The sequence below is a fragment of the Vipera berus genome, assembly GCF_964194415.1.
Source record: "Vipera berus genome assembly, chromosome: Z".
Lineage (NCBI taxonomy): Eukaryota > Metazoa > Chordata > Lepidosauria > Squamata > Viperidae > Vipera > Vipera berus.
Window position 1 is genome coordinate 1,519,559 of NC_138205.1, and position 20,638 is coordinate 1,540,196.

A 20,638-nucleotide genomic window follows, 5' to 3' on the forward strand; every position below is an offset into this window, starting at 1 on the left:
ATTCTGGGAGTTGAAGCCCACAAGTCATCAAAGGGTCATAGTTCCCTCACGGCTGAGGAATTCTGGGAGTTGAAGTCCACAAGCCATAGAAGAGCCAAGTTTGAAGACCCCGGGCGTAATGCATTTAGTCAAATCTTCATCCTGCGTTAGAAAAGATGGCTGCTTTCCTGCAATTGATGAAATAAAATATCCCAAAGCTGGGGGTTCAAATTTCTTGCAGAATTTCACTCTGCGTACAATTGCTCTGCAGAACAGCCCCCTAAAACCCAGCGTTCTTCGACCTTGGCCCCTTGAAGATGGGTTGACTTCAACTCCCAGAATCCCCTAGCCGGCAGATCGATCTCTCTTTTGTCGTGCCGTCTATCCCACCTTTTAACTCACTTATTAACGTAGCTTGTCAGGGTTTTGTTTCGTTTTTCACTTTGCTGATAAGATATATTATGTCTACTGCATTCCCACCATCTATTAAGAAAGTTAGCTTTAAAAAAAACAGCAATAAAGGTAGTGTAGGCCCATTTGTTCTTAAAACCTTGCTGGCTGGGGAATTCTGGGAGTTGAAGTCCACCCATCTCCAAGGGGACACGGTTGAGAAACATTGATCTAGAGCAGGGGTTTTCATTCTGGGAGTTGAAGTCCGCAAGTCATAAAAGGGCCACATTTGAAGACCCCTGTGTTAAAAAGATTGAGAAACACTAATTCCGTCAACTTCAGGGGAATTCTGGGAATTGAAATCCACACATCTTTTAAGGCTGGGAAACACTGCTGTCTCCTCACAGCCCTGTGCTGCTTACCCAACAGTCTGCAATTGAAATCATTTCAACTGATCAAATAACAGTTCCCCCCCAAATCTTCCAGGATAATCCAGGTTTTGTTTGTTCCGGAAGCCATCCCAAGTGGAGCTAACCTGCATCTGGGTGGTTCCACCGGATGGACAGTTTAACCATCTTCAGCATCCTTTAGCTCAGGTGTGGACAATCTACGGCTCAAAACAAAACAAAAAAATCTCTGGACTTCCAACTCCCAGAATTCCTGAGCCAGCTGTGAAGGCTCAGGAATTCTGGGAGTTGAAGTCCACAAGGGTGTAAAAGGGGCTCATAGGTGCCCACCCTGCTGAGGAAGATGTGGGATTATCAAGGCCATGATGTTACCTGTTGGGACAGGTGGACCTTCCTGAAGATGCTGAGATACGGGGTCTCCTCCCCTGGGGCGTCTGGGCAGAGACCCCTCCCCTAGCCAGAGCAAGGCTTCTCCCCTCCTGCCCCCTTGCAAGGGATGGGAGAGGGAGGGAGGGAAAGAGGGAGGGGGGTGGGGACGGAGGGAGGGAGGAAAGGAGGGAGAAGGAAGGGGAGGGGGAGGGAGGGAAAGAGGAGGGAGGAAAGGGGAAGGAGAGGGAGGGAAAGGGAGAAGGAAGGGGAGGGGGAGGGAGGGAAAGAGGGAGAAGGGGAAGGAGGGAGGAAAGAGGGAAAAGGGGAGGGAGAAGGAAAGAGGGAGGGAGAGGGAGGGAAAGAGGGGGAGAGGAAGAGGGAAGGAGAGAGGGAGGGAGGGAGACACCCCGAAAGTCGCCATTGCAATCAGACACAGGCAGAGCCAGGCGTTCATATTAAACTTGTTTTTATTGAGGTTGATTAACAAATGGGTTGGATTAACAGGGCGGGGAAAGGGGGGGGCGCCACAGCTTGACCTGTGAACAGCAGAGGAGAGTAAATATGAACCAAGGAGACATTCGGGGTGCTAGTTGGTTACCCGCCCTGCCCCCCCCCCGATTCCCTAACCTTAAAACAGCTCTTGGGTGGCGACGGTTACCCAGCATTTGGGGGGGGGGGCTGCTCAGGGACGCTGGAGACTTTCTAACTCCCAAGGAGGAGGAGGGGCTCATAGGCAGCTACAAGCACGGGGGAGGGGAAGGGGGGGCGAGGAAAGGAAATCCAACATGATTGACAGGGAGCAGGGTAACCCTAAACCTTACTCCGCAGAGGGCAGATCCCCATCCTCCCAGGCCCGGCCAGGGTCTCCCGGCCCCCCCCGCCGTTGCAGATAAAGAGGGCGGGGGCTCCAGCGAGGAGGAGGAGGAGGGTTTAAGCAGAGCTCAGCAACCAGAGTGGGGATCCCACCCACCCCTCCCCAAAAAATAACGCACTTGGTGGGTAACCGCTCAGCACGAGGGAAATGACCAAAACCCAGCAGACAGGTGTGTGTGTGTGGGGGGGGGAATTTAAAAAAATCAAAACAGCCCCCCCCACCAACCCTCTCAACAGAAACGCTCACGGGGCGGGGGGGGGGACAGAGCGCAGACAGGCCCACCGGCGTCTTGCTCGGCCGGTGGCTCCGGGGGTGGGGGGGGTGGCTTCACAGCCCCCCCTCCTCAAACGCTGCCTTCTCGCGAAAGGAGGATGAAAAAAACGACAAGAAGAGGGGGGGGAGAGAAAAAGAAAAGGGGGTTAAAACGAAAGATTCTCTCGGGGTGGTTTTCTTCTCTCCCCCGCCCCCAGCCCCCCACCCCAATTCTTCCTTCTAGCAAGCTTAAATATTTTTTCCTCTTTTTAAGTGCAAATTTTCTCAAAACTTCTCCTTTTTTGCCAGAAACGGGGGGGGGGGGGGGGGGGGAACAACACGAAAAAAAGCCTCAGCTGTAGTGTGACTAGCACCCGAGAGAGGAAGAGGAGGAGGAGGAGGAGGAGGAAGGGAGAGGGGGGAAAGGGCAGAGGAAGGGGGGGTCGGAGGAGGGGGGGCGGTGGGAGAATCAAAAAAAGGGAGGGGAAACAAAAATAATTACATCAGCATCCGGCTCTTCTGGAGGGGCGTTGGGGGGTGGGGGGGGATTTATTTATTTTTATTAATTTCTATGCCTCGTTTTTTGCTCTCTCTTTTTTTTTTTTGTAAAAAGACCACAAAATAAAAAGCTTTGTTTTCTTTCGTTTTAATTCAAAAGGGGGGAGGATCCGAAAGGGAGGGGAGGGGGCGTTCGTTCGTTTCGATGGAAGGGGAAGAGGAGGAGGAGGAGGAGGAGGAGAGGAAGAGGAGGAGGAGGAGGAGGAAGATAGGGGGGAGGGGGAGAGGGGGGCAAAAAAACCAAAAAAAAAAAAAAAGACAAGATTTTGGGTTGTTCGGAGCCCAATCTGACAGTCTGCGGGGTTGCGATCCTCTCTGATTCGTGACAAGGTTGTTGCGGCTGCGGCAGTTGCCTGTGGGGTGGGGGGGAAGGGGGAGGTGAGGAGGGGGGATTAAAGAGCCCCCCCCGCAAGGAAAAGGAACCCGAGGGCAACCCCCTCTCTCCCCCTCCTGCTACCCCCCCCCCCACACACACACCTGGACTCACCTGTGGTTCCTTTTATTTAGCCATGGCTTTGATAGCGACAGCAGCTTCCTCGGTCATTGCAGACAGAACGGTGATCTGGGGGGACGGGAGACGGGGGGGGGGGGGGAAGAGACCAGGTGAGGAGGAGAACTTTTTTGGGGGGGGTTGTCCCTGCTCTGCTTCCTCGCCCCAAATTGCTGCATTTCCCCCCCCTGCCCCCCAAAAGCAAGGAGTCTTTCAGTGCTGGATCTGCTGTGCTCAATTTCTCAGCTTGGAAGATCAGGGAAAGACCTCGTATCTCAGCACTGTTTATAACACATCTATAACACATGTATACACACACACACACACACACTTTAAGGATTACATATATACATAAGCCCTAATAAGCAGGCATATACATAGAATGAAGGCTACTGCTAAGCTTGTTAGCCGCCCTGAGTCTTCGGAGAAGGGCAGGATATAAATGGAATTAAAATAAATAAATAAATAAATATACATACATACACACACATATACATGTATATACACACACACGCTATATAATGTGTGCACACATATAAAATGTGTCTATACAACCCATACACACATATACACACACATGCTTTAAGGATTTTATACACACAAACACACACACACACACATATACATATACCCATGCATATATAAAATGTGTGTGTGTATATATACATACACACACACACTTTTAAGGATTACATACACATATACATATACACATATATAAAATGTGTGTATACACATATAATACACCCACATACATATGCCCACGCACACAGGCACGCAGGCACGTCTGGGTGGGGGTCCACCCGGGCCCCTCTCTCTCACCAGGATCTCCTCCCCGCTCTCGTACTTCTGCTCGATCTCCTTGCCCAGGTCCCCCTCGGGCAGGCGCAGGTCCTCGCGCACGTCCCCGCTGTCCTGGAGCAGAGACAGGTAGCCGTCCTGGATGCCGATCAGCTGCAAGGCAAGGAGGGCGCTCAGGGCAGGGCCCGGCGGCGGCAGACCGGCCCCCAAGGAACTCCCCCTCTGGGAAAGGGGCGCCTTCACCCACTGGGACGCCCGGGGGAGGGGGGGGGCGCTGGCTGATCGCAGCCCCCCCCCCCGAAGGCCTACCTGGAAGTCATTTCTCTTGATGTTGGGCACGTCCATGTTGTGAGTTGAGGGGCAGATATCTTCGTATTTTTTCCCAGTGAAGATGTCTATGCCGACCAGATGCACCTAGGATTGCGGCGGAGGGAGAGAACAGCCTCAGCACTGTGCCGGGGGGGGGGGGCAGGGGGGGACAGAGAGAGAGAGAGGAGGAGGAAGGACTGTGGGGTCCTCGGAGCTCTCTGAGCTTTGTGGTTTCCCTGCAGGCATTTCATGACCCAAGGGAACAGCATCAGGGAGGGAGAGAAGGAGGGAAGGAGGGAAGGAGGGAAGGAAGGAAGGAAGGAAGGAAGGAAGGAAGGAAGGAAGGAAGGAAGGAAGGAAGGAAGGAAGGAAGGAAGGAAGGAAGGAAGGAAGGAAGGACTGTGGGGTCCTCGGAGCTCTCTGAGCTGGGTGGTTTCCTTGCAGACGTTTCATGACCCAACTAGGGAACAGCATCAGTGCCGGAGGGAAGTGGGGTTTTCAGGTGGGAGGGGGAGGAAGCCACCCCTGCCTGGCAAAGCAGCTCAAGGGAGCCCCTTTCCCGCCGCAGCACCCCCGTCTCAGCTGTCCTGCCCCTCCCTTCTCCTCCCCCACCCCCAAAGGGCCTTCTCGCTCTCTCCCTGCGACACACACACCCCCTCGGCGGCGCTCCCCAGCTTTAAGGTGAAGGGGCTACGATTCCCAGGAGTCCATCCCGCCTCCGGGCGTCCGGTTTGCTCCTTTGCGATTTCACCTGCTGGGTTATTTTACAACGGATAGTTTACGTTGCGAGCCGGCCAGAACCTCGGCCTACGAGACGGGGTGGCCCATAAAAATTTCGTAACAGGGAAAGAAACGCCGGGCATCTGAAAAAGTCGACGGGGCTGGAATGTGTGTCTCTAGGGCCATCTCATCTCCCCCCACCCCAAAAGGACCTGGGGATAAGTGTGTGTGTTTGTGGGGGGGGGGAGACTTTCTGCTTGTGCTCCAGATTGCTTCTCCTCCAAGGATTTAAACTTGTTAAAAAAGAGAGAGACTAACAAATTTAATCTCCGAAAGAAGGGAACGTTTGAAAGCGTGAAAGGGTTATTACAAAGCAGCTGTTGGGTGCTGCGAAAGCTTCGGTGGCGTGCCAGCATTTTTTTGTTTTTGTTCCTAAACTTTATTTATTTATTTATTTTATTACATTTATATACCGCCCTTTCCCGAAGGACTCAGGGCGGTTTACAGGGTGATTAAAAACAGAAATACAAAAGTTAAAATCAATTAAAAAAATTATATCCGTCCCTGAACAAACAAAACCCCAGTTAAAATTAAAATTTTAATTTTGAGAATTTGAGAATTTTTTCTCAGCAATACTAATGATTTTTGGGGCGGGAGGCGGGGAGAGGTTTAAATTGGTTTCTAAAAGTTTTCAGCATTTGAACTGTAATTTATTTTTTTTGACCAGGACGTCTATAGGAGTTGAATAATTTATTAAACTTCTTAACCACCTACGTTTGTCATAGAAGGGGGGGGGTCTGGGCATCCCCCATCTTAGTGCTTAAGAGACAGATCCTGAGACAGACAGGCGCGCGCACACACACACACACACACACACACACACACATGTAGACAAGACACCTGCAGTCTGTGGGTCCATTGGGGAGAAGAAAACCCAGCTTGAAACATAGAGAACAGAATTAAAATCACCAGATTGGCGTTTGAAGGGTTAGGCTTTGCCTCTGGGCACGTTCAAAAAGTTCGGGACAGATCAGCTGTCTCTATGTAAAGAAATTCCTCAAATTTCCAAGGACACTCACGACTCCAAAAAAAAAAAAAAAAAGATTTGAGACTAGCTCCAACACTGGAAGTTTTTAAGAAGAGACTGGAGGGCCCTTTGTCTGAAATGGCCTAGGGTTCCCTGCCTGAGCAGGGGGTTGGACTAGATGACCTCCAAGGTCCCTTCCAACTTTTATTATTACTTTTTTCTCCAAACCCAGAAATGCGAGGTTTCCAGAGGAAAAAATCTCCATTCCACTTAAAAGGTTTAAAGCAATCGACAGGTTAAGTGACCGAACTCTTAATAGGAAGCTGAAACTTTTGAGGCTCCTGGTGTCCGCTAAAAAAAAATGGGGTTTTTAATTTTCCCGATGTCCAGTTACTGCACGGGGGTGTGTGTGGGGGGTTTTCCTGGGTTGGAAAAAAAAAGCAATATTCATTGTTTTATTGTGATGATGGGCCCAAGTGAAGCCCTTAATTAGGATTAGAAATTCTGGCTTTTGTGCTAAGAGCAGCAGAGGAGAGCAACAAAGAGGATTAGGCTAAAACGTACAAGGAACGGTGGCTGGAATTGGGTAGGTCTCGTTTAATGGCTAGTTTAATGCAAGGCTTTGCAACCTTTTCACCCATTGTACCACCTGTAGGATATGGTGACATCCGAGGACCACCAGTTGCCTAGCAAGGCAACTTGATGACCCCTGCCCCCCGAAAAAGGGAAAAAAGTGATGAAGTACAGGTAGTCCTCGACTTACAACAGTTCGCTTAGCGACTGTCCGAAGTTACAATGGCACTGAAAAAAGTGCCCCCCCGAGCCACAGCCGAGTGAGACTCCTGCCTGCCTGCCCAGCGGCGCTCTTCCTCCTGGCCGAGGTTTTCATCGTTGTGAGCATTTCTGTTGAGGATTGGCAGCGGGGGTGGGGTGGGGGGTGTTTGGTTTTTATTCCCCCCCCCATCTGCTGGGTGGTTGCAGCAGGTTATGGTCACTTCACATGGCCCAGGGACACTGTGACCGTCATAAATATGAATCAGTTGCCAAGCATCTGAATGTAAACCACAAGACCCTGGAGATGCTGCAACATTTCAGCTGATCAGCACTTCTTCTGGGCTCAGAAGCGCCAGGATCAGTGCCGAGCTCCAGATGGATCCTGGCGCTGATCCCGGTGCTTCCGCTGAGCCCTGACAGCCCTGCAGCTCCAGCCGTCTCTCGCTCAGGCTTGTGCGGTGCTGCCACCGGTTCAGCTCATTCCCCTCCCCCGCTACCACTTTTCTAGGATGGCCGCGTAACACCTGCCAGGTGCCAGCGGACCACAGGTGGTACCCGCACCTCTGGTTGAAAAGCCCTGGTTTAATGGACTCCAGAAGATGGTAGAGGACAGGAAAGCCTGGAGGAATGTTGTCCATTGGGTCGCGATGGGTCGGACACGACTTCGCAACTAACAAGAAGTTTAATGAAGAGAAGGGCGAGGGGGGACACGATAGCAGCCTTCCAGTATCTCAGGGGCTGCCCCAAAGAAGAGGCAGTCAAGCTATTCTCCAAAGCGCCTGAAGGCAGGACAAGAAGCAACGGATGGAAACTAATCATGGAGAGAAGCAACCTGGAACTAAGGGGAAACTTCCTGACAATTAGAACAATTAACCAGTGGAACCGCCTGCCTCCAGAAGCTGTGAATGCTCCAACACTAAGTTTTCAAGAAGAGACTGGACAGCCATTTGTCTGAAATGGCCTAAGGTTTCCTGCCTGAGCAGGGGGTTGGACTAGATGACCTCCAAGGTCCAACTTTATTATTAATATTATATATCTCTGGCCAGACATGCTTGGATACAATTGGATAAGGAATTAAAATTTTGACTTCTGCTCTCGTTGAGAAGCTATTGGAATATTCCTTACAGGTAATCCTCCACTTACAACCAACATTCCTGCTGCTGTGCAAGACAGTTGAATTTTTGCCCCATTGTACGACCTTTTCCGCCACAGTAGTTAAGCGAGCAACACGGTTAAGGGAATCCGGCTTTGACTTTGCTTGACAGAAGGTCGCAAACGGTGATCGCGTGACCCACCCAGGGACGCTGCGACCGTTGTAAGTGTGAGTCGGTTGCCGAGCATCTGAATTCTGATCAGGCGATCCTGGGGGATGGCCGTGACGGTCGTAAGTGTGAAAAAACGATCATAAGCCACTCTTTTCCAGTGCCGTTTAAAGGACTTGTTGTTAAGTCCAGGATTACCAATAAGTTCATGGATCACCAGGGCCAGGAAGATTTAATTATGAAGAAAGTTAAGAGTTCAAGTAACAGGCAACCGTTGCGGGCAACTTTTAATTGCCCCATTCGGATAACCGCCCAACTCCTGTACCCCAATTTCCGTAACGTTCAGAATCTTAGGGTCCTGAGCTTAGCCCCTCCAGCTCCGTAAGCGAAGGAAGGAGCCACAACTGTCATGAAACGCTTGCAAGGAAACAGCACCAAGGACCCCACAGTCCTCCTCCTCCAAACAAACCCCACTCCCTACTAGCACTGATGTTACCCACAAGACCCCTTCTTCCTTCCCTCCTCTGCCTCCTCCTCCTCCTCCTCCTCCTCCCTCCACTCAACAAATCCCTCCTCGCTTCTAGCACTGATGACGTTCCCTAGTTGGGTCATGAAATGCCTGCAAGGAAACCACCCAGCTCAGAGACCACCGAGGACCCCACAGTCCTCCTCCTCTCCCCCTCTGCAAACCCCTCCTAGCCCAGATGACGTTCCCTAGTAGGGCCATGGGAACATCTGCAAGGAAAAACGAAGATCAGAGAAAGCACCAAAGACCCCGGGGGTCCTGCTCATCCTCACCCTCTATCTGGCCAGCTGCCCAATGGGGGACACACACACACATACAGAGAGAGAGAGAGAGAGAGAGAGAGAGAGAGAGAGAGCAAGGGTGGAAATGCCCCTCAATGCCCATTGGATGCACGCAAACCCAGGCGCAACCAGGAGCGTCCCCGAGAAAAAAAACCCCTCCCACCACAGACGACCAAGCCTCCTCCCTCACCCCACCCCGCCCCCTTGCCGGGCACTTACTTTGGCGTGGCCGTGCTTGCCCGTCTTCGAAGTGGACATCTCCACAATCTTGCAGGGACGGCCCTTGAGCACCACAAAGCCGTTCTTGCGGAGGGCGGAGCATTGCATGGGGAAGGTGGCGGAGGCGCCGGCATCGCCGGTCTCAAAGTCGAGGTCATCAGCCATGGTGGATCAGGTGTTGTGGGAAACCGCTGGTCGAGGAGGAGGAGGAGAGAGAAAAAGAGAGGGAGGGTCAGGAACCAGTCCGGCCAGCTGGAACGAGACAAACCCTGTGGGGGGGGGGGGCAGGGGGGGAGCCGGAGGCGGCAACCTAGGACACAGCAACCTCTCCAAGGCCTAGGAGGAGACACACGCCCACGGGAAGTTTCCATACCCGCCAGGTGGCACGTCACAAGCACACCCGCCAATCGCAAAGCTGCAGGAGCTGGGAAAGGAAAGGTAAAAACGCAGGACGATGCCCTGGGATGCATATAAAAAGCAAGGGGTCTTCAGACCTGGCCTTTGGTCACTGGTGGACTTCAACTCCCAGAATTCCTCAGCCAGCGTGAGGGAACTATGACCCTTTGACGACTTGTGGACTTCATATATGCCTAATAAGCAGGCATATACATAGAATGAAGGCTACTGCTAAGCTTGTAAGCCGCCCTGAGTCTTCGGAGAAGGGCGGGATATAAATGGAATTAAAATAAAATAAAAATAAAAATAAAATTCCCAGAATTCCTCAGCCAGGCACGGAATTCTGGGAGTTGAAGTCCACCAGCCATCAAAGAGCTAAGTTTGAAAAAACCCCGATATAAAGGGTCCGGAGGCTAAACTGCACAATGAGCTCCCAAAGGTGCCTTCCCCCCCCCCCTTTTTTTTCTTTGAAGACGTTTCGCTTCTCCTCCGAGAAGCTCTCTCAGCTCTGACTTCCATTCCCCACCGTCCAGCCAGAGCTGAAGAAGCTTCTTGCAGGAGAAGCAAAATGTCTTCAAAGAAAAGGGCACACGGGGTTTCCTGCCCAAGCAGGGGGCTGGACTAGAAGACCTCCAAAGTCCCTTCCGTCTCTGCTATTACGACTATGATGGAAGAAAAGGACTGGGATATCTTGATAGCAGCGTTCCCGTATTTGAGGGGTTGCCCCAAAGTAGTAGTTTTGTTCACCACGGTGTAAAAAAAAAAGAGGTGGAGACTCTGGAAAGAGTGCAGAGAAGAGCAACGAAGAGGATCAGGGGATTGGAGGATAAAACACACAAGGAACGGTGGCTGGAATTGGGAAAGTCCAGTTTAATGAAGAGAAGGACGAGGGGGGACATGATAGCAGCATTCCAGTATCTCAGGGGCTGCCCCAAAGAAGAGGGAGTCAAGCTATTCTCCAAAGCGCCTGAAGAAGGCAGGACCAGAAGCAACGGATGGAAACTAATCAAGGAGAGAAGCAACCTGGAACTGAGGAGGAATTTAGAAGAATTAACCAGTGGAACAGCCTGCCACCAGAAGTTGTGGGTGCTCCAACACTGAAGCCTTTTGCATAACCATTTGCCTGGGACAGTATATTTGAGCAGGGGGGGCTGGATTAGAAGACCTTACGACATACCACACTTGCACCCCAAATTCCCGTTAAGGCCTTTGGTTAAGTCAATTTTGCCCCCTTTGACGACCTTTCCCGCCACAGCGATAAAGCCACTCGTTGCAGTTGTTGCGTTAGGAACACGGCGACTCAACTCAACCAGGCTTCCCCCCATGGACTTTGCTTGTCAGAAGGTCGCAAAAGGGGATCACATCACTCACTCACACACACACACACACACACACACACACACAGACACACGGGACGCTGCGACCGTCATAAAGCTGAACCCCAATTGCCCAGAGGCCTGAATTTTGATCTCGTGAGCGCAGGGACGCCACAACAGTCGCAAATGTGAAAAACGGAAGGGTCCCCAAACAAAGTGCTGTAAGTCCTGTAGTCCAGCTGCCTTTTGGGGGGAAAAAAGCCACTTTAGAGACAACGGCGACCCGGAGGACGGAGAATCTCCACAGACATTTCTTCCCACTACTGACTTCCTCCGCAGCTCCCACCCAGTTCACTTCGCAATCAGCTTTCAAGATTGCTTTTCCGTGCCAGCCCTTAGCCCAAGATTTGGCAAAGATCAAGCCAGAAAACTTCAACCACACCTTCCCCTTTGCGGACTCTCCCTGCAGGCTCTATTTTAGGATCTCCTCCTGCTCCCCGGATGAAATGGATAAGGGTTTACACCGACGGCTCCCAAGCGCCGGATTCTAGACGCCGGGAGGCCCCGTTGAATCCAAAGGAGCAATTTCGGTCAAATATTCTTCCAAAACGTCCCGTTTTTAAAATCTGGCACTGCCCGTGCTGCTCTGCCAAACCGGGTTTCAGAGAAAGCTCATTCAGCCTGGGGTTTTGCGGGGGTTTTTTTAAAAAGAAAAGAATAAACTTCCAACTTAGGTTTAGCAAAAGACCGAGGCTTGACGCCCCCGAGGAGACCGCTTTGCTCCTTCACAAAAGGGGGGGGGGAAACAAATCCACCTTCCCAACCGGCTTCATCAAGCAAACAAATCTTCCCCGAGGCTTTCAAGATCTAAGGGTAAACGGATGGTAGAATTTGAAGGCCCCCCCCCAGCACCCCAACTGTTGGAGGGGGGGACAAATAAAGCCAGACCTACCCTTCTGGGAAGGCGTTTTAACCCTAGGCATGCTCTGGTGGCCCGTGGCAGATCTCCGGAGAGCCCCTCCGCGGAAAAGTCGGATAAAAAGAGGGGCATGGGGAGGGGTGGTCCTGCGAGGAAAGGGGATACACCACAGCTGGAAAGACCCCATTTGCCCCCCCCCTCCGTCCAAGGAGGCGCTTGCAGGAGGCTCCCCCTAGCCTTAAGGGACAAAGCCGAGAGAGGGCACGAGGTGGCTGCAGACACAGCTGCTGGCTCCTTCCTCCGCGCCTGACCCACACCCCACTGCCGGGCCAAGAAGCCCCCCCCCAAAGCACTCATTAAACCCACCCTGCTCACCCGCCCACCCTTGCAAGAGATCCAGCGCCCCCTCTCCTGCAAAAGCTACCCCGACCTGCCGGATGAGGCTCCCCGGGGACTGACAGCGGCTCCTCTTAAAGGCCGTCACAAGCGGCGGCGGTGGCGGCGGCAGCCATCTCTCTGCCAAGCTGGAGAGGCCCGGCTGCTGCTACGGCCGCCCGCCACGGCGAGGGCCACGTGCTTCCGATTTTGTGTGCTGCAGCCCAGCAGCCAAGGGAAGAAAGAAGGAGGGCGCCGCTGAAGGAGGCAGGCAGGAAGTTTGCGCCCACTTTGCTAGGGAGAAGAGAGCGGGAGAGAGAGAAGGAGAGAAAGGGAGGAGGAGGAGAGCGAGGCCTTCGGGTCCACATGTCTGGAGGGAGCCTCCTCCCCTCGGCTCTTGCCAACCCCAAGCATGATTCAGCTAAGCTGCCACTGCGGAGAGCCAGGCTCCCCCACGTGACCGGCTGGGAGGTTGGGGAGAAGGGGGTAGGAAGGAAAAAAGCAGCCCCATTTAGGAGGAAGGGGCCCCCTCTATCCACCCCCACCAAATCTTGGGGGTGCCGAGTGTGTCCGGGAGAGGCTTCCGCACATGTGCTCCCCAGGAGAAGATCCTGCTCGCCCCGCGCCTAAAAAGTTCGAATCCAGCTCCCTTCCTCCAAGGGGGTCCCTCCGAGGCCATCTATCCGGGGGCGGGGGGGGGGGATAAGAGAAAAGGACCCCTCCTCACCTGATCTAGGTAGCCGTGGAGGTAACAGGCGTCCCGCCAAGGGCACGCGTGTGTTGCGCTGAACAATCCCCACGGGGCGGAGCGGGGTGTGTGTGGGGGGGGGGTGGAAATGCCCCGTCCGAGGCGATTTTTTGGAACGTTTTGAAACCAACCTTGGCCGCTTTGGTTGGACTTCAACTCCCGGAATTGCCGGGCTGGGGGGGAATTCTGGGAGTTGAAGTCCACAAGTCTTTAAAAAGAAGAAAGAAAGAAAAGAAGCCTGAAAAGGCTTGTGGTGGCAGCCTGGAAGAAAAGTTCGAATCCGGCGGTCGCCCTTTTGTTCTTTTTCCGCCAGCGTCTTTCCCCCTCCCCAATCCAGAAGTTCTGCTCCTGTTCCCCCCCCCACACACACACACCAAAAAAAAGACTCACCTGCCCCCCCCAAGGGCTTGACTCCCAAGTTGCCAAAGGCAGGCCCCTCCCCAAGTGCAAAGACCCCCACCCACCCGCCGGGCTCCCCTCGCCCCTAAGTCAGGGGAGGGGCCTGGCAAGCCTTCCCTTTAAAGGGCAGCCATGTGCTTTTTCCCCCTTCCCTCCGCCACCCCCCCCAGTTAAGTCACACAACCGGCTCCACTGGCCGTCGGAATTCGCCTATTTTTTTTGGGGGGGGGGGTTTGCACAAGCCCCCAAGAGGGGTGGGGGGAAGAAAAAGAAAGGGAAAAAAAGGAGAGAGAAGCAGCTTTGCCAGGGTTGAACATTGTGCAAAGGGTGCCAGCCTGGGGGGGCACAACTGTGTTCAGCCCTATTTGGGTCTGGGGGCGGGAGGAGGGGGGGGCTTGACCCTGAACCCCCCTCCCTCCCCCTGGGTGCCTTCCCCCCAGCCCCGAGTCTTGGGGGAGGGGGCGCCTCCAATCAGGACCCCCCCCCGGGTTCAAGCCAGGACACCTTCAGCAGCCCCCTCCTAGGGGGGGGAAAGGAAGCAGCCCCCCCTCCACCCACCCCTTCCGACCCCCTCCCCCTCTCCCCCGGGCCCTGCGGGACTCCAGCGCCCATCAGGCGCGGCGGGGCCCGCTCAGCCCGCACACGTGGACCCCGCCGACTTTCCTCCCCGGAAGAAGAAGAAGAAGCCCCCCCCCGCCCAGCGCAAGGCCCGGCCTGGCTCCGCACCACGCGAGCGGCGGCGGCGGCGGAGGCGGCTTCTTCTTCTTCTTCTTCCGCCGCCGCTGGCTGGTGCGGCGGAGGGGGGGGGCTTCGCGCTCGCAGCGGCCCCCTCCCCCCTCCTTCCCCGCCCCTCCCTCCCCCCCCCCCGCGCCGCCTCGGCGACTCACCCGCCCGCGAGCTCAACCGCCGCCGCCGCCGCCGCCGCCGCCGCTGCCTGCTGCAACCCAGCCCGCAGTGCGCACGCGCACTTATCGCCTGCCGCCGCCGCCGCCGCCGCCGCCGCCCCCCCCGCCTTTTCGCGCTCGCGCCCCGTCGCCGCACGCGCACTGGCCACGAACGCCCAGCCCGAAGCCAGGAGGGGAGGGGGGAAAAGGGGAGGAGCCTGGTGGCGCGGGCGCCTGCGCGGAAAGGGCAGCCCGGCCGGTTTCCCCAGCGTGGAGAGAGAGAGAGAGAGAGAGGGGGGAGGGGAAGCCAACGGCGCGCATGCTCGACGCTCGTCAGGGAAGGGAGGTGGAGGGAGAAAAAAAAAAGAGACCACGAATCGTCAGGTGCGCATGCGTTCAAAAAAAAAGAAGAAAGAATCCCAACTAGGAAACGTCCTGCTACTTCACCGGCCGACGGGGGGGGGGCGGTTGGGTTGAGGCAGCGCGCAGGCGCGAGGAGCGACCTTCTTCTTCCCTCCCCCCCCGCGGCCATTTGCTGGAGACCACGCATGCTCGTAGGCCCCGCACGACTCGAGTTTGGCGGCGTTTGGGGACGCCGCGAAGGCGCATGCGTGCCTCGCCTTGCGGGAGGCCGGACTGCCCCCCCCTTCCACCGTACCACCGAGTGTGCGTGCGAGCGGCCCAGAGCGGCAACGCCCAAAGACTTTTCCCCTAACCACGCGGGCCTCGGAGGCCATCTTGCCCGGGCCGCGGCCCCCATGGTTGCCACGGCAACGGCGGCGGCCTCTACTCCACGCTGATCCCGAAGGGGGAAAAAAAAATTAGGACTTTGGGGATGAAAAATAACGAGGCTTCGTGTTACCGAACTCACGGATCCGTCACGATTTCAGCCAACCCTTCCTTACCCAACTCGGTGCCTGCCGATAGCCTGGACTCCAAATCCCATGCTTCCCAGCCGAGAGGCAGCGGGGGGGGATCCCTTATGGGGGGGGAATCCCTGACAGGGATTTCTGGAACCCAGTTAGGCCTGGACCCCTACTGCCCCGGCTGCCGCTCTCGAGGGGGCCTGGACTACAAAGCCCTTGCTCCCCGGCCGAAGGCGTGCATTAGGGTGCTGGGAGTCAGAGGACAACCCCACCACCACCACGTGCCCACCAATGGGATCAGCAACCTGAGTGGCATCCTGGCTAGGAGAAGCCAAAGCTTTTGGAGGCCAGGAGGGGGAGTGAGGGTGCAAATATTGCCCCCCCAGTCACCCTTGTTACCCTCCAGATGGGCAGGGGTCTCGCCCTTTGCCCCATGCCCCTCCTCTTTCCTCCCCTCCCCCCCCAAAATCAAGCTTCATTTGGGCCATGTTCACCCAGGCTGGCCCGCCTCGCAGGGTTGTTGTGGGGAAAATAGACCACTCAATTATTTGATTGTCGCCAGGGAGGGGAGGGTACTTTTTTTTAACTGTTTGTCTATTGGGCTTTTTACTTTTTTGTGAAGCACCCATAGTCATTCAGAGAGAGCGCAGGGCTTCCCTATAAATTCTCTAAATAAATATTTTATTTTATATTCCTCTAAATAAATATTCATCTGTTTATCCTATGGCATGTTGGCGTCGTGTTTCGGTAAAAGAAAAAAGACTGCCGGGGCAAAAAAATGCAGAACACGGAAAGCAAAATCTGAAATCTTAATCAGAAGATTATAAGCCATCATCATCATCGTCATCATCATAATGTTGGAAGGGACCTTGGAGGTCATCTAGTCCAACCCCCTGCTCAGGCAGGAAACACTATAGGGTTTCTGCCTGACCAGGGGTTGGACTAGACACTGTGTCCTGACACTGCGACTGTCATAAATATGTCCTGACACTGCGACCGTCATAAATATGAGTCAGTTGCCAATCATCCGAATTTTGATCTCACCATGGGGTGCTGCCTGAGTTGCAAACACATATATTTTTTATTTCATTTCTGGCAGCCAAACACTGGTCATTTCTTCATTGAACGACCGCAACGGAGCCCAAAACCTCTGTTGCTAAGTGAGTCACTGCAGTTGATAAGTTAATAAGCCAGTTGTTAAGTGAATCTGGCTTCCCCCATTGACTTGGCTTGTCAGAAGGTCGCAAAACATGATCACGTGACCCCGGGACACTGCGATCGTCATAAATATGAGTCAGTTGCCAATCATCCGAATTTTGATCTCACCATGGAGGTGCTGCAACGGTCATAAGTGTGAAAAATAGTAGTAAGCCCCTTTTTTCAATGCCGTTGTAACTTCGAACAGTCCCTAAACAAATTCTGGTAAGTTGAGGGCTACCTAGAATAAAAATAAATCTAAATAAATAAAAAATTAGATATGCTCGCCCCTCTCAGTTACTTCAGAAAAATGTAATAAATGAAATTGTCTTTGGCACGGTGAACATGTTGCTTCTATACCAAGACACTCCGTGGCGCCACGGGCCAGGCCGCGTCTTCATTCTCACCCTGTTGCCCCTCCAAACAATGGAGCATGTCAAAAGTGCAGGCGGAAAACCAGGACCAGCCTAGAGTGTGCAGAGTGTCTGTTTGGACAGCAGAGGGAAGAATGTGCCAGCCACCCCCTACAAACTACAAGCCACCACTCAAAACCCAGCCCCGAACTGGCATGTTTTGCCAACACGCTTTGTGCATGTGTGCCCTTCAGTGTACGTTGTATGTGGCCAGCAGAATTGGGATAAGTGAATAAATCACAGTCAAATTACCATGCCATGCAAACTAGAATTTAGAATTTAAAATTTAGAATTTAGAATAGAATAGAAATATGAAGAACAGAACAGAATAGAATAGAGCTGGAAGGGACCTTGGAGGTCTTCTAGTCCAGCCCCCTGCTCAAGCAGGAGAACCTACACCAGGGGTAGGCAACCTTGGCTCTTTTATGACTCGTGGACTTCAACTCCCAGAATTCCTGAGCCAGCTATCCTGGCTTTGTGGTGGGTTCAAATAAAGAGAACATTGGTAGCTCAGGGTGCAGCTGAGTTGAACTCTGGGGTCCTTGGTGCTCTCTGAGCCGGGTGTTTTCCATGCAGAAGTTTCTTGACCCAACTAGGGAACATCGTCAGTGCCAGAAGGGAGGGGAGGTTGCAAGGAGGAAGGAGAAGGGGAGGGAGGGAGAGGAGAACTGAAGATCATATAGGAGTCGTGGCCAGGGGGGCATTTTCCCAGGTTCGCCTGGTGCGCCAGTTGCGCCCCTATCTGGACCGAGATGCTCTACGTACGGTCACTCACTCGCTCGTTACCTCCCGTATAGATTACTGCAATGCTCTCTACATGGGGCTGCCCTTGAAGACCACCCGGAGGCTCCAGCTGGTGCAGAATGCGGCCGCGCGGGTTGTGATGGGAGCATCCCGATACTCCCATATTACACCCCCTCCTGCGTGAGCTGCATTAGTTACCGGTTGTCCTCCGGTTGAGATTTAAGGTGCTGGTACTTATCTTTAAAGCCCTACATGGCTTAGGACCGGGATACTTGCAGGACCGTCTGCTGCTGGGAACGACTTCCCATCACTCAGTACACCCACACAGAGAGGGCCTCCTCAGGGTGCCGTCGGCTAGACCAGCATTTCCCAACCTTTAGAAACTTGAAGATGCGTGGACTTCAACTCCCAGAATTCCCCAGCCAGCATAGCTGGCTGGGGAATTCTGGGAGTTGAAGTCCACGCATCTTCAAGTTCCTAAAGGTTGGGAAACGCTGGGCTAGACAATGTCGGCTGGCGACCCCCAGGGGAAGGGCCTTCTCTGTGGGAGCGCCGGCCCTGTGGAACCAACTTCCCCTTGAGCTCCGGATGGCCCCGGATCTCCGGCCCTTTCGCCGTGGCCTTAAAACATTTCTCTTCCATCAGGCTGACCTGGACTGACGATAGGGATTTTTAAATAGAATATTTTTAATATTTTATCATTGGGGCTTGTTAGTTTAATCGTTTTTTAACATTTGTATTATTGTGTTTTATTGTTGTTAGCCGCCCTGAGTCCTTCGGGAGATAGGGCGGCATATAAGTCCCCAAAATAAATAAATAAATAAATAAATAAACTGACCGGTCCTTGGTGCTCTCTGAACTTGGCATTTTTCTTGCAGACATTTCATGACCCAATTAGGTAACAACATCAGGACCAGAAAGGAGTGGGGGGTTGTGGAGAGGAAAAAGGAGGAGGAAGGAAGGAAGGAAAGGAGGGAGGGAGGGAGGGAGGGAGGAAGGGAGGAAGGAAGGAAGGAAGGAAGGAAGGAAGGAAAGGAGGGAGGGAGGGAAGGAGGGAAGGAAGGAAGGAAGGAAGGAAGGAAGGAAGGAAGGAAGGAAGGGAGGGAGGGAGGAAGGGAGGAAGGAAGGAAGGAAGGAAGGAAGGAAGGAAGGAAGGAAGGAAGGAAGGAAGAAAGGAAGGAAGGGAGGGAGGGAGGGAAGGAGGGAAGGAAGGAAGGAAGGAAGGAAGGGAGGAAGGAAGGAGGGAAGGAGGGAAGGAGGGAAGAAAGGAAGGAAGGAAGGAAGGGAGGGAGGGAGGGAGGAAGGAAGGAGGGAAGGAGGGAAGAAAGGACCATGGGGTCCTTGGTGCTCTCTGAGCCGGTGTTTTACTTGCAGACGTTTCTTGACCCAACTAGGGAACATCATCAGTGAAGGAAGGAAGGAAGGAAGGAAGGAAGGAAGGAAGGAAGGAAGGAAGGAAGGAAGGAAGGATGGAAGGAGGGAAGAAAGGAAGGAAGGAAGGAAGGAGGGAAGGAGGGAAGAAAGGAAGGAAGGAAGGAAGGAAGGAAGGAAGGAAGGAAGGAAGGAGGGAAGGAGGGAAGAAAGGAAGGAAGGAAGGAAGGAAGGAAGGAGGGAAGGAGGGAAGAAAGGAAGGAAGGAAGGAAGGAAGGAAGGAAGGAAGGAAGGAAGGAAGGAAGGAGGACTGTGGGGTCCTTGGTGCTCTCTGAGCTTGGCATTTTTCTTGCAGACATTTCATGACCCAGCTAGGTAACAACATCAGGGCTAGAAAGGAGTGGGGGTTGTGGAGAGGAGGAAGGAACAGTTGCAGCATTCCTAGGGGTCACCTGATCCCCTTTTGCGCCCTTCTGATGAGCAATGCCAGTGGGGAAGAAGGCAGACTCATTTAACGACCGTGTTAGCCACTTAATAACTGCAAAGATTCCCTTAACAACCGCGTGGCTCAAGAATGGCAGCGATTCCCTTAGCAACTCTGGCAAGGAAGGTTGTAAAACAGGGCGACGCTCCCTTAACAAGTGTCTCCCTTAGCGACAGAAATCTGGGGGCCAATTGCAGTCGTAAGTTGAGGGCGACCTCTACACAGAAGTAAGTCCCATTCGGTAACTCAAAGGGAGCTTAACGCCCAGGTTAAGGGTTGCAAAGCTGCACCTCCATTCCCACGTTGAATGTGCGAATGGAACGCACAACATCAGCAACTTTTTTTTTACACACACACACACACTATAATATTTTATTAATTTTTTTATTAATTTTCCAATTTTACATTTGAGCGTTTAAAAAGCAACGTGGTGACTGGGTTAGTCAATAGTTCAGTAACAAAATTTTTATGTGCAAATCTCAGGTTACACCATCAGATGAATAATAATAATAATAATAATAATAATAATAATAATAATAATAATAATAATAATAATAATAATGATGATGATGATGATGATGATGATGTTGGAAGGCATCTTGGAGGTCATCTAGTCCAACCCCCTGCTAGTACATGTCTAATTATATCAACTCAGTAAAAACATCATTATTACATTGATCCAATAAATTTTTAGCTTAAGCATATAATTACATTCAGTCTTCGTAAAGGATCCATATACCCTGTTATTAATTTTACATAATTTTTAGTTTCTGGTCAATATTCCAATTTAACCTTTGATATCCATCATTTTCAGATTTTGGGTAACGAAGATTTCCCTTATCTCACTTCATAACAAACTATAGTATCCAAAATATGCCTTTTATCTATTTGAATGTAATCTTGTTCTATTTCCCACCATATTAAATCATCTACTTAATAATAATAACGTCCTCAACTGACCAGCCAGGCACCCCAAGGCTGCTTTTCTATTTATTTATTTTTTCCCTTGCTCAGGGAACACCACACCCTCTTGGGTTAATGGTTATCCAGACAAACAAGCTTGCTGGACTTTTACCTGGCCAAAATAGCCCCAAAGGAGATTACGATACACGGTGGGGGAGGAAGAAAATAAAATAAGAATAATAAAAAGAATGCATTTTAAATCTTCATTTTTCTCCCCCACCCCTTTAATTCTTTCCTCCTAATCCTGTTAAATTAGCCTTAATTTATATTGGCTCAACCGGGGAGAAAAATCAGATTGCGTTTAGGAGGAAGGGGGGGTTACGGT

The 20,638-nt window shown here is 52.6% G+C and overlaps 1 protein-coding gene across 4 annotated transcripts; it reads right to left on the reverse strand.

Annotated features, from left to right (window-relative positions):
- Positions 1–1,594: 1,594 nt before the first annotated feature.
- On the reverse strand, positions 1,595–14,441 carry LOC308678522 (eukaryotic translation initiation factor 5A-1). Of its 4 annotated transcripts, none has more exons than XM_081345744.1 (6): positions 14,279–14,441; positions 9,239–9,429; positions 4,430–4,534; positions 4,142–4,273; positions 3,317–3,391; positions 1,595–3,182 (listed from the first exon to the last, which is right to left on the reverse strand). In XM_081345744.1, the coding sequence occupies exons 2-5, from the start codon at positions 9,401–9,403 to the stop codon at positions 3,329–3,331; spliced, it is 465 nt and encodes a 154-aa protein (XP_081201870.1). In that variant the 5' UTR covers positions 9,404–9,429; positions 14,279–14,441; the 3' UTR covers positions 1,595–3,182; positions 3,317–3,328. The 4 variants fall into 4 exon arrangements, with proteins under 4 accessions (XP_081201870.1, XP_081201873.1, XP_081201871.1 ...); XM_081345747.1 differs by lacking the exon at positions 14,279–14,441 and adding an exon at positions 12,972–13,010; XM_081345745.1 differs by lacking the exon at positions 14,279–14,441 and adding an exon at positions 12,300–12,565.
- Positions 14,442–20,638: the final 6,197 nt, after the last annotated feature.